General features: G+C 39.9%; 1 protein-coding gene across 1 annotated transcript in view; it reads left to right on the top strand.

The window, feature by feature from the left end:
* The window catches only part of UNC13C (unc-13 homolog C), a 393,542-nt gene that overhangs the window by 310,756 nt on the left and 64,937 nt on the right, over positions 1-17,849 (top strand). Inside the window, exons 24-25 of the mRNA XM_069982623.1 lie at positions 5,759-5,847; positions 10,018-10,167. Of these exons, the coding sequence (XP_069838724.1) occupies positions 5,759-5,847; positions 10,018-10,167 (239 nt within the window). The remainder of the gene's footprint in view (positions 1-5,758; positions 5,848-10,017; positions 10,168-17,849) is intronic.

The raw sequence follows: 17,849 nt of genomic DNA, 5'->3' as shown, positions 1-17,849 counted from the left end.
CATGTAAGTAAATCATGTTAAATTGAACATAGAAATAAAATGTAAAGAAAAGCGATTGTGACAGAGTTCCACAAAGAGGCCAAGCTATGTCAACAATTATTGCATTAGTCATAGCAGTATTTCATATGTGTATGCTGCTTCCCCAATTATTCCTATCACATTCATTACATACAAGTAAGAAAGGTAATGTAAGGTGAGAAGAACATCCTGGCAGCTTTGCTGCTTCAGTGCTTCTCAACACATCTCCAAGCATAAGTGGAGCGGCAAAATCCTGACAGTCCAATACGTCACTTCTAACAATGTTTGCATGTTATGGAAGCCATTAAAATGCATTTTAGTGTCTCTTCCTGTATACTGTAGCCTTAGGAGAGACAGTTTCATTTCAATATGTGCATCACTTTGTAGCCTTTTTTCTCTTATATGTTGTATGCTGGGGAATACTGGAGGTGTTAATTCAAATTGAAAAGTGTTCATGTAATTGGATTATTATTAGACATGAGCAAAGCAGTCGAAAATTAGTTAGCGTGGTTCGCAAATTTGACACAACTGAATCTCATTACAACAGCCAATCTAAGTTAGCTACAATAATGGGACTATTACAGAGTAATGTTTCTTTCAACAAATGTTGAATAGGATCCAAACCCCAATCCACTTTATGTTCACAGATGTTACATATGGCAGAATAATTTTTCCCGCCCCCAAGATGGAAGAACTGTTAGACCGCTGATCTTCTGGGGGCAGTTCTTCTGAGCAGCCGCAATGGTACCCAGATTCCAAATGGGGTCTACAACGTTATAATCATCATAATAGTCCTGGACTAACTTGTCCTCTCCCAAGCTCTCATCCTAGGTAATCTGCTAGGCTTGCCTAAGGCAATTAAAATTGGGTCTCTGACACGCAATCAACACTCCCATGAATGTGTCTTTCACTGGGACTACCTTCTGTGCCACCTTGGCCACTGATATTGGCGGTACCCTTAGAAGGGCCAGGCTATTTTTGTATGATTGGACATCTTTTAATTGACTGTAAAGGGTTTTTTGTTTTTGTTTTTTGGAATGCACACTGTATTCACAGCATCCAGAGATTTATTAGATGGAACACTGTCTTCACAGCACCCAGTGACTTGGCAAAATGCACAACCAGCACCCAGTTACTTGGTATAATGTACACCCAGCACCCAGTGACTTGTCATAAAGCACAACCAGCACCCAGTGACTTGGTATAATACACACCCAGTAACATGTACACCCAACACCCAGTGATTTGGTATAATGCACCACCAGTACAGTGCTGCCATATCGAATCTTACTTCTAATTGCCCTGTCTAAGGGGGTGGCATCCACTATATACCTCCATTTACCAACAGATTGTATACCACAGCCTCCAAAAAACTAGTGTGAACAGTATATGATCTAATTTCTTAGTGCTGCCATATCGAATCTCACTGCTAATTGCCCTGTCTAACAGGGTAGCATCCACTATATACCTCCATTTACCAATACTATTTACCTGTCCATGCTCCCCCGGTGTTCTTTTCTGTGTCTTCAGTTATGTGCTCAGGCGATCACTGACTGAGGTACAGCACCACGGTCAGTGATTGGCTGAGCAGGCTGTCACTTTCAAGACACAAAAGTGACAGCCCACCCAGCCAATCCCTAGCAGTGGTGCTGTGTGTTCTCAGTTAGTCAATGATTGGCTCAGTGGGCTGTTACTCTCTCCTCAACCAATCACTAACTGAGAACGGAAAGTGCCGTGGCCAGTGATTGGCTGAGGGTGCAGCTGAAGACAGGAAATGAGACACCAGGGAAGCACAGACAAGTATAAATTGATTTGTTAACTTCGGTTCACAAGTTCGTAAATTTTGTGGTAAATTTGCAAACAAAATTTTTCAATGATTTGCTCATCTCTAATCATTATTTTTACATTGTGGGATCATAGCCTATTTCGTAGATTACTCGTACATGTAAACTGTAAGATTGTGTAAAGTAGTGTAATATACTGTACACTTTGTTCTTTTATTTCTCGACCTTCCAGTTATTTGTACATCATTCTATTAAACAGGCTTTGTCTTCAGGCTTTTGTGCATTATTTAGGTTTACAACAAAAGCTTTATTTAGTTCTGGGGAATGAGAATTAAAGAATAATCATGTTTTGGTTGTTTTATATTTTGTAGGCATAATAGGTAGCAGAGACACAATAACGGCTCACAAGGCTGTTTAACAATGTAATTGCACTGTAGATTTTACCATCAAAATAAAAAACCTTCATAGCAAAGGCATTTTGCAGCTACAGTAAGTGTAAAGTTTACATTCTACCACCACATTAATAAAACAACATAGGCATATGCATATGCTATGAGCCTATCATAAAAAAAAAAAAGAATAACCACATATAGGACTAAATACCCAAATGTATAAACTTAACAAATAAACATTGTAAAAAATGAAAACAAATCCTGATGAAAATTCTAGCTGTTTGTCATGGTAAGTAGTTTTATAGATGCCATTAGTAATATGCAGCTTTGCCATATAAACAAGGCTACGTTTGTTGCTTCTACAAAGTAAATACACGCTGAGACATGGGTCAACAGATAAAGATTAACATTTCCAGTCTCAAGAGGTCTCAACTGGTAATTTTACAAGCGATAACCTTAGCTTTATATGGCATATGGGACTGGAGTTGTAATAGCAATAAACATCTAAAAGTCCATGAATACTACAGTAGGCTGAACATTTTTTTTTTTTACAATGATATATGTTGGAGATAGTACCCAAGGGGACTTAACATTAAAAAATCATGTACCTGCTTTTATAATAACGTTGACAAAGTGGGGCATATACTATAAAATAGGGGAGTGTTATATTAATAAAACCAGTCTTTCCAAGGTCCTGCTAGTATGTTGCCAAAAGTAATACTGAAATGAATTTTTAAATCTCCTAGTAATTTAAATGTCAGAAATCTTTAAAGAGGACCTATACTCAATATAAAAAAAATCAGCTGTTTATATCATTTTGTAGCTTCTGGTGCTCTGCCTCCAATACTATTATTATTGTATTACAGCTCACAGCTTTCTGGTCTGAAAAAAATAAAAGCTGAGCTGTGATGGGTAGGGATGGACAGTTTACACCCATATTACACACTTTGATAAATTCAGGTCTGTTTGCTTAATCACAATTGTTACATGTTTAGGCTATGTTCACACTACGTAAGTGCCGTAGGAGTCACGGCTGTTGTTGCAAATCGGCAACAACGGCCGTGATTCCTACGGACCTTACATAGTGCTGCAGGCTAAGGGAATCCCGGCCAGAGTGTATACACAAAGTATAGAACCTGTCAGTTCACACAATGGAGCGTGCGGCTTGGCCGCACGCTCCATTCTGTGCAGCGGGGAATTCGAATGCGGGTGCTCACTGATGTGCCCGCATTCGAATTTAGCAGCAGTGAAGATTATCCGACCAGTACTGCAGTACCGGCCGGGATGTTCTTCATTGACACTGGCCATTCCGTGACTCGGCTGGGTCACAGAACGGCCGGTGTCTCACGCCATGTGAACATGGACCTAAAGTGTCACTGTCGTTATAACTTTCAAAATCTAAATCAACAGTAGATGTGATATAAAGCAAGTTTGCAATATACATTCATTATTTTTTGGTTGTGATCATGCTGTAAAACAAAGCTGAACTTACCAGAAATCCAGGTCCAGTCTCCTGAAGGCAGGTTTTTTAGACTTGTGTTTGTTAAAAAAAAACAGACTAAACACAGGAGTTCCAGCCAGTACAGAGAGTCACAGCTCAATATGTCTGTCAATCGCATGACTGCCTTCTCTTTGTGAGCGCTCAGATGGCCTGGGATACACAGGACTTCCTGTTTTCTGACTGTTTCCTGTTTTTTTGAGAAAAGAAACAGTCAGAAAACAGGAAGTGCCATGTTTTTCATGATAACTAAAAAAAAATAATGAATGGGTATTGCAAACCTGCTTTATATCATAGAGTATCTACTGTTGATTTAGATTGTGAAAGTTACAGTATAACGACTGTGACACTTTAAGTTTTTTGTGCAGTAAGTTCAGTAAGCCAACCAAACCAGATTTTTGAAAAGTTTACCCATCTCTAATCAGGACACCTGAGACTATACAATGGTAAACAATGGTGTACACTAGAGATGAGCGAACCGGGTTCGGGTTTGAGTCGATCCGAACCCGAGCATTCGGTATTTGATTAGCGGTGGCTGCTGAACTTGGATAAAGCCCTAAGGCTATGTGGAAAACATGGATATAGTCATTGGCTGTATCTATGTTTTTCAGACAACCTTAGAGCTTTATCCAAGTTCAGAAGCCCCGGCTAATCAAATACCGATCGTTCGGGTTCGGATCGACTCGAACCCGAACCCGGTTCGCTCATCTCTAGTTTACACCTGCTGGTACTTACATCAATGATACATTAGGGTACTCTGCATCATTTGTTCAATTACCAATAGTGAAAACTAGAAGAGTTGTTCAGACCCATAAACATCTCAGGTAAGTACTTGGGACAACATAATTTTTTTCTCACTTGCCCAGTTACTCTATTTGTGTGTCCCAACTGTTCCTAGTCCTGGTTAAGTAGTGCTTCTGCCTTATTTTCTACACACAGGAAGTGTCTACTCAGCCAATCATTGGCCTTAGTGATAATCCTCCAAAATGGAAGATGTTATTTGTGGCTCCTCTCAACTATGAAACTTTCAAAATTCTCTAAAAAAATGAGTCCCATAAACTCTGTAAGTGAACCCCCGTCATCATAGAGTCCTAGTACAACAGGTTATTGACATGACATGGTTAAGCATGCCTAGAAATGCAATGCTAAAGATTCAATTTAGACATTTCTATCTATAATACAACATGTCTGTATAGGTATAATTGCATTTAATAGAAAATTGCTAAACCTAAGCACAAACAACACTGTTGCATCGGATACAACAGTGACAATACAAGCCGTGTGCTTGTTATTACCTAGTTAACATAGTGGTGGTTCACATTAACCTTGTACCTGAAATCAATGGAGCAGCATTATTTACATTCAGTAACGTGTGCTGCATGTTATTCCTATACAATCCCTTGGTAATAAATAGCTACACTTTAAGTCAGCTACAATTATCCTGGGATCCCAGTGCAGGAAGGGGTATCTGTATTTAGCTAGATTTCTGTGCTTCTTTGTTACTACATAATGACCCCATATACCTAAAACCTTAACATAAGAAAAGAAAAATGGCCAGTTACAAAAATCAAGGCATCCCATTCATTCCATTTTATTACCTCAGAGGGAAATGAGAAAGTATCAAATATTTAAGACTTCATATACAAACCACATGATTTCCTTGCTCTATATGTAATGTCTTTATTATTAATAGCTTTCATTTCTTTAAGCCCAATATATTTATTTTTGACAATGGAATCCATCCAACAAGCTGAGGGCTAGACGATGACTATATCACCCAAATGGGAAATATGGCTTGCTCCCATGATGTTCGGCAAGATAGGGGCTTTTTTTCTTCTCTGTAGTCTTTAATGCCTAGTTAACGTGCCTTTATTGTTTACAATGTTTGCACCAATCCCTGGATAAAAATGAAAAATTTTCATTAAAAATAAAGCAGATGTCAAAAAGAAGTCTTCTAAGGTAAAAATAAAAAAAAGTTTTTTGGAGTTGCAAAAAAGACTCTGAGTGGTAGGTAGGATGTGAGTGCTGATAAAATTACTGTGCTAAATCCTTGCTTCTCTCTGCAGCTGGATCCGGATGCCAGTGCAATGCTTAAAGAACTCCAGCTGAAGCTCAGCACAGTGTTGGATGAGCTTAGCTGCACATTTGGAGCAAGGTAATTATGATCATTGTGCAGTTTATGTTATTTAGATTCTATCAAGGTAGCAGGTTCCTCTACTCTGCTCTATTGTTTTCACCTATAAAAACAGTAACATTTTTTTCTTTAACGTCTTTATTAGTTTCAGAGGGACTTTCCTGATGGCAAAAACCATCAGCTGGCATCTGTTTCATCTGGTTTCCTTTTTGGCAGACAAAATAGCATAAACTGCTACGCCATTATAATTGGATTAAAAAGGAAAAAAAAATTCTTTTTTTTTTTACCATTTAAGTCAGTGGCACCTGTTCTGTTACACATTCTGTGTTCCATCTGTTAAAAATGACTTGATAGCAGCCATTGCATGATTGCTTCATCCATTTTTTAACATTTGTGCATGTATAATCCAATATTTAAGGGACATATTATTGTTATTGATGGCTGATCTACTTTAGTCTTAAAGTGTCACTGTCATTATAAATGACACTAAATCTATAGGATGTGTGATATAAAGCAAGTGTGCAATTTATATTCATTACTTGTTTTTGGTTAGTATGCTTTATAACAGAACTATACAGTACTTACAGTATCTGAAATCCAGGTCCAGTCTCCTGAAGACAGATTTTAAGTCTTGGTTGCTGGTTGAAAAAAAAAAGAGACTTTTCAGTGTATGCCAGCACTCATATATGTATCACCTTACTCTTAGTACCTAGGGTGCAACAAACTGCAGCAATGGCCCACTCACTTAAAGGGGGCAAAGATGCAGTAGCTTACACTGCAACTGCTAATGTACAGCAATGCAGTTAGGAGTGTTGATAAACACTGAAGAGGCTATGGCGTCAACAGGAGCCCCTGCAGCATATTCACACAGTAGATCAGTGACAGCTTAGACCTGATTGGAATGCTCACCTTAACCCTTAGAGGACTGGCCAATTTCAATTTTTGCGTTTTCGTTTTTTCCTCCTTGTGCTTAAAAGGCCATAGCACTTGCATTTTTCCACCTAGAGACCCACATGAGCCCTTAATTTTTGCGCCACTAATTGTACTTTGCAATGACAGGATGAATTTTTTCATAAAGTACACTTCGAAACCAGAAAAAAATTCAAAGTGAGGTGAAATTGAAAAAAAAAAAAACGCATTTCTTTTATTTGGGGATTTTTCATTTTTACGGCGTTCGCCCATGGGTAAAACTGACTTGTTATATATGATCCTCAAGTTGTTACGATTACAAAGATATGTAACATGTATAACTTTTATTGTATCTGATGACCGCTAAAAAAATTCAAACCATTGTTAACATAAATACGTTCCTTAAAATCGCTCCCTTCCCAGGCTTATAACGCTTTTATCCTTTGGTCTATGGGGCTGTGTCAGGTGTCATTTTTTGACATGTTATTTCTATCGGTACCTTGATTGCGCATATGCGACTTTTTGATCGCTTTTTATTACAATTTTTATGGATTTGATGCAACCAAAAATGCACAATTTTGCACTTTGGGATTTTTTTGTGCTTACGCCATTTACAGTGCGAGATCAGGAATGAGATAAATTAATAGTTTGAGCGATTACGCACATGGCGATACCAAAAATGTTTGTTTATTTATTTGTTTATTTTTATTTATAACATGGGAAAAGGGGGGTGATTCTGACTTTTATTAGGGGAGGGGGCTTTTTACTTATAATAACACTTTTATTTTAACTTTTACACTTATACTAGAAGCCCCCCTGGGGAACTTCTAGTATAAGTGCACTGATCTCTCATTGAGATCTGTGCTGCACTAGACACCAGGGAACAGCTGCATTCGGTAATCGGATGCATCTGTCAACTTTGACAGCTGCATTCGATTACTGTATTAGCGGGCACGGCAATCAGACCGTGCACGCGGTCCCGGGCTACGAGCAGCACCCGGCCACGCTCTGAATGCGGGGAGGCGGCCCTGGACGTACGGGTACGTCCAGGGTCGCCTAATGGTTAAATTAAAAGGATTTTTGTTTCATCTCAACTGTTTTTGGATTAGGCTCTTAATCCTGTGTCATAGACCTTGGGTTTTAAAATTCTATTAATACAATACCTTGCTAAGTGTATAACTTATTTATTTAACCTATGTCTCAGACCATCAACGTTGTCAGAGACAAAGTTATACTGTATCTTTGTGGTGGGGGTGGTTTCATGAGAATGAAGAAAGTTGTAGCTTCCATGTGTATAATATTAATGGCCATGAATTTTTTAAGGCAAAGGAACACCTTAAGTACCCATACTGTACAGATTTGTCTTGTGCTGGTTGAAAAAAGAGAGTAAATGCAGGAAGTCCTAGCCAGTACAGAGTGTCATAGCTCAATGTGTCTATCAGTCACATGACTGCCTTTTCTGTGAGCGCTTAGATGACCCGAACTTCCTGTGTTTAGTATCTTTTTTTCAAAGAGATTAAACACAGAAAGTCCTGTGTTTCTAATAATAATAATACTTATTATTATTTATTATTATTATTATTATTATTATTATTATTATTATTATTATTATTATTAACATAAATTGCAAACTTGCTTTTTATCACATCTCTTGTTGTTTTCGATTTTAAGAGTTATAACGACAGTGACTCTTTAACCATACCCACATTTCATGAATGGTCACCACATCTCAGAACCTTCAAATTTATTTAGAATTGTAAATCTGTATGTGTTTATCATCTGATGAACAAGAAAACACTGACTGGATGTTTTTTGCGCAGCCCATTAAATGCATAGTTATCGGCCAAACATTGGATGTGTGTGGCCCACAATGATGTATTGCAGAAACATTCATGCAGTTCAGCAGCATGATTAAACATGCCTTGGGAAAGTACAGCAAACAAGCTCTGATCAATGAGTTTGTCACTCACTGGCTGCAGCCCGTTGGCTGATTTCTAAACAGTTTTTATTTAAACTAGACAGTATGAGATTGTTTATTAGATTTTTATCTAACAACGGCCATACTTTCTGCGGAGTGGAAAACTGCCTCTGTTTCAATGGGATCCCGGCCGGAGCGTATACACATCGTATACACTCCGGCCGGGATCCCGTGCGGCACTGCAAAGAACTGACATGTCAGTTTTCTGCGGTCGCAATTCAATGAATTGCGGCCGTAGGAAATCCTGTCAGTTCACACAGTAAAGCGAGCGGCTGTGTGCTATGGGAAGCTCTGATGTGGGCGTGCGCTGATGCACCCGCATCAGAGCCCTTCGGCCGGAAAGATCATCTTACTTAAGTACCGGCCGGGATGATCCGGGCAGAGGCCGGCCGTTCCGTGACCCGTCTGGGTCACAGAACAGCCGGTCTTTTACTGAATGTGAACATAGCCTATGTCTGAATCATCTATTACTAGACTAGATTTATTCCAAAAAGTGGCACACTTTTTCCACATTTAGGCCATGTCCGTTTGGTGAGCGTATAAAAAGTGTCTAAAATACACTGATAGGCTAAGTTCACCCAACATCTTTTTTGGCCATTTGAGGGCCATTATTTTGGACTTCCGTCATTTTAAAGCCAAATAATGCCCGTTATTTTGAATGATTTGGCCTCAAAATGACGGACATCCACAAAAACGGCCGCAGAACGGCTAAAGAAGACACTGTGTGAACTAAGCCTCAATGTGGTTCACATCATGTAAGCTAGTTTTTTTTTTCTGGCACAAATAGCACCATATGTCTCCTCCATGTACATTATACAAATGTAGTGTGGACACATAATTACGGTATATTCCAACACTAATATACTGTGGTATTTTTATATTTTTTAAGACGTGAGATAAATTATATAGTTTAGAAATAACTGTAATATATATTAGGTATAACTTTAATATATATATATATATATATATATATATATATTAGGTACAGTACAATTTTCTACTGAATGAACTGCTTTAATACAACAATTAATTAAAGCATGAAACAAACACAGAACATAAAGGACCAAAACCACCATAAACCCATTAATAAAAGAAGTCAGCAGGTAAAAAGGATAACAACATAGTGGGAAGATTCTGAAAACAGATAGGCAGGGTAAGGAAGGGACAAAGGAAGACAAAGGAAAGGAAAGGCTTTGTATAAATGTTCTAAAGATGTGCATCATTATAGTGGCTAACAAAGTAAATCAATTGGCAGAAAAAGAAAGAAAGGCTAAAAACTTAATACAACTTTCTTGTGTTTCTAGTTTCCAGAACATAATTGAGGACTGTGTGAGACAAATGAGTGTGGAATTAAATCAGATGAGAGGGAATGGAAATGCATCCACAAACAGAAACAATGCAGCAATGGATGCTGAAATCGTATTGCGGCCACTGATGGATTTTCTGGATAAAACGTTAGTACTGAATGTCGTGTGGGATGTATAACGGGATGCTATTTATATCTATCTATTAACATTAATATAGTCACTCTAGCAAGTATAATATTCATAGAATTTGTTAGAGTGGCTTGACATTGAGTTCCTCCCATTGACACAGCAGAAATCTCTACAATGATTGGGTACTTGTGGTATTCTAGCCTCAAATCCCCAATCTTCCTCATTTACTTAGTTCTTTGTGCATACACATCCCTGTACTAATCACCCCTGTGAAAACACAATAGTTAAGTTAATCACATATACATTTAAAACACATGTAAAACACAGTTTTTGAAGTAAAAAAAAAAAGATTAAAAAATTGTCTGATTTCATTGTAACAATACTGTAATCTATTTGTTGTAGTCAATGTAAAATCTGCCATTAGTGCACATGTGATGTAAAATGCCTATAAATTAGTTGATTTGTGGTTTATTGGGGATGATTTTGTTAACAGTCCGCTTATTTTTTGTACCCAGTATTTCCAGCTACTTAAAAAGCAACCAATTTTGTATGCAAAAACTGTAAGCCAAGCCCTGTTTGTCGATCATGCCTGAGAGGGAGGGGAAGGGGTGAAGAGACGATAAGCAATGTTTTTTCATTGCAGCACCTTTGTCCCTCCTCCTGGAGACGTCATGGACAAAAACTAGATTTTATAACTTGTAAAAAGACCATTAGCTTTAGTATAGGTCTGGTTGATCTTACTGCCCCATTATCTATTTGCAGCACATTCAGATTCCCTTCAAAGAGAAATTGACAGCACAGATGTGCATATATCCATGCTGTCAGTCTCCATTAGCCTATCACAGAAACATTGCATACTTTCCTTAAGTGATGCTGTTTGATCCAGCATCATCGATAAAAAGGATCTTTGCTTTAGGCAGACAGTGTCACAAAGGTTTGTCTGTGACTGCGCCTGCCCTGTTCTAAGGGCCCTATTCAATGGGCCGATCAATAATGCAAACGAGCGCTAATCTGCTAGATCGGTGCTCGTTTACTGGGCCTATTCCATGGCCTGATGATTGTTTAGCGAGGGCTGCAGGGACATCGTTACAGATGTCCTTGCAGCCCTTATTATCTAGCAGGGCTTCTCCTCCGCTCCATCTTCCTCCCGTTCCTGCTCGAAGCATCAACTCCGGCCTGTGATTGGCTAAGCGGTCTGACAGCTCAGTCAGGCAGCACCGAAGCTGCTGCTGCGCATGGGACCGGGATGAAGACGAAGCGGAGGAGAAGCCCTTCTAGGTAATGTATGCTGCTTGAATCGTCGGTCGGCCGTCGCACACCGCTATTTTACGAAGCGATGCGCGGTGGGTTACTGATGATTTTTTTAAAAAAAAATTCATATCTTTTTATTTATTTTTCAATATTTTCCCATACAAAAGTGACATCATTACTTCATCATAACAATTTTACATATACAAGCACGTAATACAAATTAACCACCATACAAAAAAAATCCCCAAATTACCCCTCCACCCCCCCCCCCCCTGGTCTGACAAAAAAAAAAAAGTTAAATATACACACACACATATATATATATATATATATATATATATATATATATACATACATACACATAAAAAGCTCGCCTCGCCCCCTCCCCTCTAATTCCCCACTCCCTCATACATTTCATAACATCTTTCCCATTTTTCACAACTTGGAGTCCCCGGAGCCATCCATTGTCTAATTATAATAAATCTAGCATAGAAAAGCATTTTTTTGTACAGTTTTCTTACTCCTTTTTCTCGCAATGATGTTAGTGGTGTCTCCCAACAAAGCAGTGACTGGGTTCAGCTCAAATTTCACCTTACTCTTCCCTTCAATTTTTTTGTGCACTCTCCCCCAGTACTCTTGCAAAACGCTACATGTCCAAAGCATATGTGCAAAATCCGCCTCCCCACAACCACATCTTGGACACTTTACATCCTTTCGCTTCCCTATTCTACAAAGGAACATTGGGGTGTAATATAATTGATGTACTATATTAAATTGAATAATTCTATGATTACCCACACTTGAGACTTCCTTAATACTCTTCAGCACTTTCTCCCACCTGCTCTCATCTATTTCCCCAATTACTCCCTCCCATTTTTCCTTACTTTTTATCCCAATCTGTTGTTCCTTTATAAGGTGCGAGTATATTGTTGTAATCTCTTTCTTTTTGATTGTCCCGCCCCTTAGTTTTTCCACTAGTGGGCTGGGGCTACATACTTGCAGCTTACTATTATTCTGACTTACAACTAACGCTTTTCTACATCTAACATAAGAGAACCAATGTCATTCCTCTATCCTATATTCTATTTTTAAAGTATCCCAACTTTTGATGTTATTTTCGTCCATTATGTCTCTAACTGTTTTCACCCCCACCTCCTCCAATACTTTTACTACTCCCAATTTCCTAATTTCCCCTAACTCATCATTTAACCACAGTGGGGCAAACTCCATTGTTCCCTGATTATTTAGTGCTTTTTTCAGCCAGTCCCATGTTCTGACTAAGGTCTTTACCATTACCAATTTTTCCCAAGCTATGTTCCCCAAAACTCCTTTTTCCAGTATTTGAAAAATGTCCCAGGTTCCATTGCTGATGCTTTTGCTCAAATACAAAAAAAACCTATTCTGCCTCCACCTAGCCAACCAGGGTTACTGATGATTTTAGGTTTGTGCCTCAATAAACAATCAGCTGAGGACACAATAATCGTCTGATCGTTTTCTCTATTCCACCGAGCGATAATCGGCCGAATTGGACAGATTCAGCCAATTATCGCTCCGTGGAATAGGCCCCTAAAGCTTTTAAAGTAAGCTGGCTATGAATCATTTAGAAGGAGGTGGAGAAAGCGTAAACACACAGCGACAGGGGAGCAGGGCGGGTGCCTCTGTGACACTGTCAGCCCAAAATAAAGATCTTTTTTACCAAAAACGTTGGATCACAAAGCAACGGTAAAGGTATATATGTGGTGCTCCTTCGATAGGCTAAATGAAACTTGCTGCACGGATATATACATATCGGTACTGGCAGTTTCCCTTTAACTCCTTAATAGGAAACAGGAAATTTACATTTTTGGATTTTCATTTTTTTCTTCTTGCCTTCTAAGAGCCATAAATGTTTTATTACTTTTGTTAAAAAAATCACCATAAAAACTCCCAAAAAAAAAGGTTATTGGTGAGGTGAAAAAAAAAATAATTTAATGAGTTTAGTTTTTATACTTTTAACTGGAAAAAATGTACTTATTATCTACTGTATAATTTTATCCATATGAATCCAATGATTCCGTATTTTACAATGTTTAAAAAAATAAAAACTAATTAAAAAAGGGGGTTAGATATAATCTCCCTGACCTGATCCAGCTCGGGGGGCAATGGCAGCAACTAAGCACAGTTCAAAAATTCTTCACATATAGAAAAGAAGTAGCAGCACTCACCAATTTGCTGTGTAGAAACTTTATTCATTACAACGCCTTAGTGCAGAGGGATAGAATGCATGGTAGGCATGACCCTGGCAACAGCCATTTCATGCTAATCAGTATTTCTTAGCAGGATGAAGTGCTAATTAACAAGAAGCCGCTGTTGCCAAGAGTGTGCCGCCAAGCATCCTAACCCCCCTGCACGGATGAATTGTAAACAGGAATGAATGAATTTACAGTAGCGAAGCACTTTGTTCCTACCCGCATACTGCTCATCAGTCTGTGAGGCTTTCAAGTCTGCTCTGTTCCATGCTGCTCCTCCCCAGGGGCTGGGAAAAGATGGTTCCCATCCTGGGAAACTTCTCCCAGTTTCCCAGGACTGGCTCCATCTTTTTTCCAGCACGCTAGGAGCAGGCTTCAAAGCCCCGCAGCGCGATGAGGGAAATACAAATAGGAACAAAGTGATTCACTTTGGTGGTTACAGGCAACCTGGGGATCCAACTTATAGCTCAGTGACGCTTTAACGTATGCTAGCGATTCTGAGATTGTTTTTTCGTCACATATGGCACTTTATATTAGTGGCAAAATTTGGTCACTACTTTGTGTGTTTTTTTTTTTTTTTTGAAAAACATCAAAATATCATGAAAAATCTAAAAAATTAGCGTTTTATGAACTTTGAAATTCTCTGCTTCTAAATTAAGAAAGTCGTATCACATAAATTAGTTACTAAGTCACATTACTGATATGTCCTCTTTATTCTGGCTTCATTTCATAAACATATTTAACTTTTTTAGGGTGTTACGGGGCTTAGAAATTTATCAGCAAATTACCACATTTTCGTGAAAGTTTCCAAAACTGATTTTTTTAGGGACCAGTTCTTTTTTTAAGTTGATTTATTAGGTTTGTATACTGGAAACCCCCATAAGTGACCCCATTTTGGAAACTACACACCGTAAAGAATTAATCTAGGGGTATAATGAGCATTTTAACCCTACAGGGGCTGGAGGAAAGTATTCACCATTAGGCCGTAAAAAAAAAATGAAAAATAAAAATTTTCCAATAATATATATGTTTATATTAAAGTTTCTCATTTTCAAAAAGAAAAAGCACCCCAAAATTTGTAACGCAGGTTCTCTTGAGTACTACGGTACCCCATATGTGGGCGTAAACCACTGTATGGGCACACAGCAGGGCTCAGAAGGAAGGGAGCGCCAATTAGCTTTTCCATTGCAGATTTTGCTGAAGAAGTTTCCCAGCGCCAGGTGCATTTGCAGAGACCCTGTAGTGTCAGCAGAGAGAAAAAAACACATAAGTCACCCCATTTTGGAAAGTGCACCCCTCAAAGAATTCATCTTGGGGTAGGCTGAGCATTTTGACCCCACAGGTGTTAGAGGAAAGTATTCAAAATTAGACAGTAAAAATGAAAAACTCAAATCTTTCCAATAATATGTTCGTTTAGTTTGAAATTTCTCAATTTCAAGAGGAACAAGAAAAAAAAAAAAAGTACTGCAAAATTCGTAACGCAGGTATTCCTAAGTAAAAAGGTACCTCATATGTGGGCATAAACCACTGCATGGGCACACAGCAGGGCTCAGAAGGAAAGGAGCGCCAATTAGCTTTTTCAATGCAGATTTTGCTGAAGAAGTTTCTGAGCACCAGGTGCGTTTGCAGTAGTGCCAGCGGAGTACAATCTCGCCATAAGTCACCCAATTTTGGAAAGTGCACCCCTCAAAGAATTCACTTTGGGGTGTGGTGAGCATTTTGACCCCACAGGTATTAGAGGAAAGTATTCAAAATTAGACAGTAAAAATGAAAAACTCGAATTTTTCCAATAATATGTTCCTTTAGTTTGAAATTTCTCAATTTCACGAGGAACAGGAGAGAAAATTCACCCGAAAATCTGTAACACAGGTTCTCCTGAGTAGAACAGTACCCCATATGTAGGCATAAACCCCTGTTTGGGCACACAGCCAGGCTCAGAAGGGAAGGAGCGCCAATTAGCATTTTCCGTGCAGATTTTTCTGAAGAAGTTTCTGAGCGCCAGGTGCGTTTGCAGCGCCACTGTAATGTCTACAGAATAGAACCCCCCTAAAAGTCACCCCATTTTGGAAAGGAAAACCCTCAAAGAATTCATCTTGGGGTAGGATGAGCATTTTGGCCCCACAGGTATTAGAGGAAAGTATTGAAAATTGGCCAGTAAAAATTAAAAACTTGAATTTTTCCAATAATATGTTGGTTTAGTTTGAAATTTCTAAATTTCACAAGGAACTGTAGACAAAATTTACCCCAAAATTTGTAAAGAAGGTTCTCCTGAGTACAACAGTACCCCATATGTGGGCATTAACCACTGTATGGGCACACAGCGGGGCTCAGAATGGAAGGAGCGCCAATTTGCTGGAGCAAAACCGCAGCTAGTAATAGTTATTAGAATAGCGTAGTTACTAAAAAAAAAAAAAATGAGATTACAGGTAATGTGGGGTGGGTATGGACAGTCTGGGGTGGTTCCAGGTAATCTGGAGGTGGTTACGGGCAACCTGGGGTGGTTACGGGTAATCTGGGGTGGATATGGTCAACATGGGGTGGTCACGGGCAACCTGCTGTGGTTACGGCAACCTGGGGTGGTTACAGGCAACCTGGGGTGGTTGGAGGCAACCTGGGGTGGTTACAGGCAACGTGGGGTGGATACGGACAACCTGCTGTCTTTACAGACAATCTAGGGTGGTTACAGGCAACCTGCTGTGGTTACGGGCAACGTGGGGTGGTTACAGACAATCTGGGGTGGTTACGGATAATCTGGGGTGGTTGCAGACAATCTGGGGTGATTACGGATAAACTGAAGTGCTTATAGGTAATCTGAGGTGGGTACCTTTAATCTGGCGTGGTTACTGGCAATCTGGAGGGGGTCATTGGCAATTTGGAATGGTTATAGGCAAAGTGCAGTGGTCAGAGGCAAGGTGCGGTGGTCAGAGGCAGGGTGCGGTGGTCAGAGGCAACCTACGGTGGTTGCGTGCAATCTGGGGGCTTACATGTAATCTGGCATGATTACGGGCAACCTGGGGTGGTTACGCGCAACCTGCGGTGGTTACGGGCAACCTGGAGGGGTTACAGACAATTTAGAATTGCTACAGATAGACTGAAGTGCTTATAGGTAATCTGGGGTGGGTACATGTAATTTGGGGTGGTTACAAGCAATCTGGGGTGATTACGGACAATCTGGAGGGGATCACTGGCAACGTGCGGTGATTACGGGCAACGTGCGGTGGTTACGGCAAAGGTGCGGTGGTTACGGGCAACGTGCAATCTGACGTGATTACGGATAACCTGGGGTGGTTACGGGCAACCTGCAGTGGTTACGGGTAAATAAGGGGGGTTAGGGGTAATTTGGGAGTAAACTGCAATTATTACTATAATAAAAAGTGTGTGTTTTATTTTTTTGTATGTTTTTCACTTTTTTCACTTTTTCACATTTATTTTCACTATATTACTATGATTACTGTGATATTTTCTATCACAGTAATCATAGTTCAGTGACAGAGACCAAATTGGTCTCTGTCACTTTAAATTTTCAGAGATGGCTGGTTCTGACGCGCATGCGCAGATCAGAACCAGCCAGGATGCCGAAGAGGAAGGACCTCCCAGGATCAGGTGAGTATATGGGGAAGGGGGGGTGACTGGGGGACGGGGATGACTGGGGGGGGGGCGACTTGGGGGGGATGGACACATCACTTTTTATCCCCTGTCACCAATCATTCATGGTGACGGGATAAAAAGTGCTGGGGAGCACATGGCACAAGCGATCAGCGGTATATAGTATATACCGCTGATCGCTTGTACCGGGACCCCCCTAGGGGGTCCCCGATCACTGCCCCATGCTCTCCGCTACCACCGGTGGGGGAGAGCATGGGGCTTTTATTCATTTTTACATTACCATCGGTGTGAACAGATATACTCTGTTCACAGCGATGGCGGCGACCATCTTGGATCTGATGGCCGCCGGGGAGGGAGAGGTTTAGTGATCGAGGCACTAGGGGGGCTGATCTGGGGTCTGATCGGCAGTCACTAAGGGGTTAATGGGGGTCAGCTGCGGGATCGCAGCTGATTCTCATTATCTCCGGTGCTGTACTCAGAAGAGTGGGGATCGCTATCTCTGCAGCGATCTCGCTCTCATCAGTAACCCCGTCAGTAACAGGAACGTACAGTATATATACATTCCTACTGCACGGGGTATGTGCAATAGGAACGTATATATACATGTTACTGACA

Source organism: Dendropsophus ebraccatus, chromosome 1, assembly GCF_027789765.1.
Source record: "Dendropsophus ebraccatus isolate aDenEbr1 chromosome 1, aDenEbr1.pat, whole genome shotgun sequence".
Taxonomy (NCBI): Eukaryota; Metazoa; Chordata; class Amphibia; order Anura; family Hylidae; genus Dendropsophus; species Dendropsophus ebraccatus.
The sequence above is the reverse complement of the archived record's forward strand: the minus strand, read 5'-3'. Positions and strand labels throughout refer to the sequence as shown.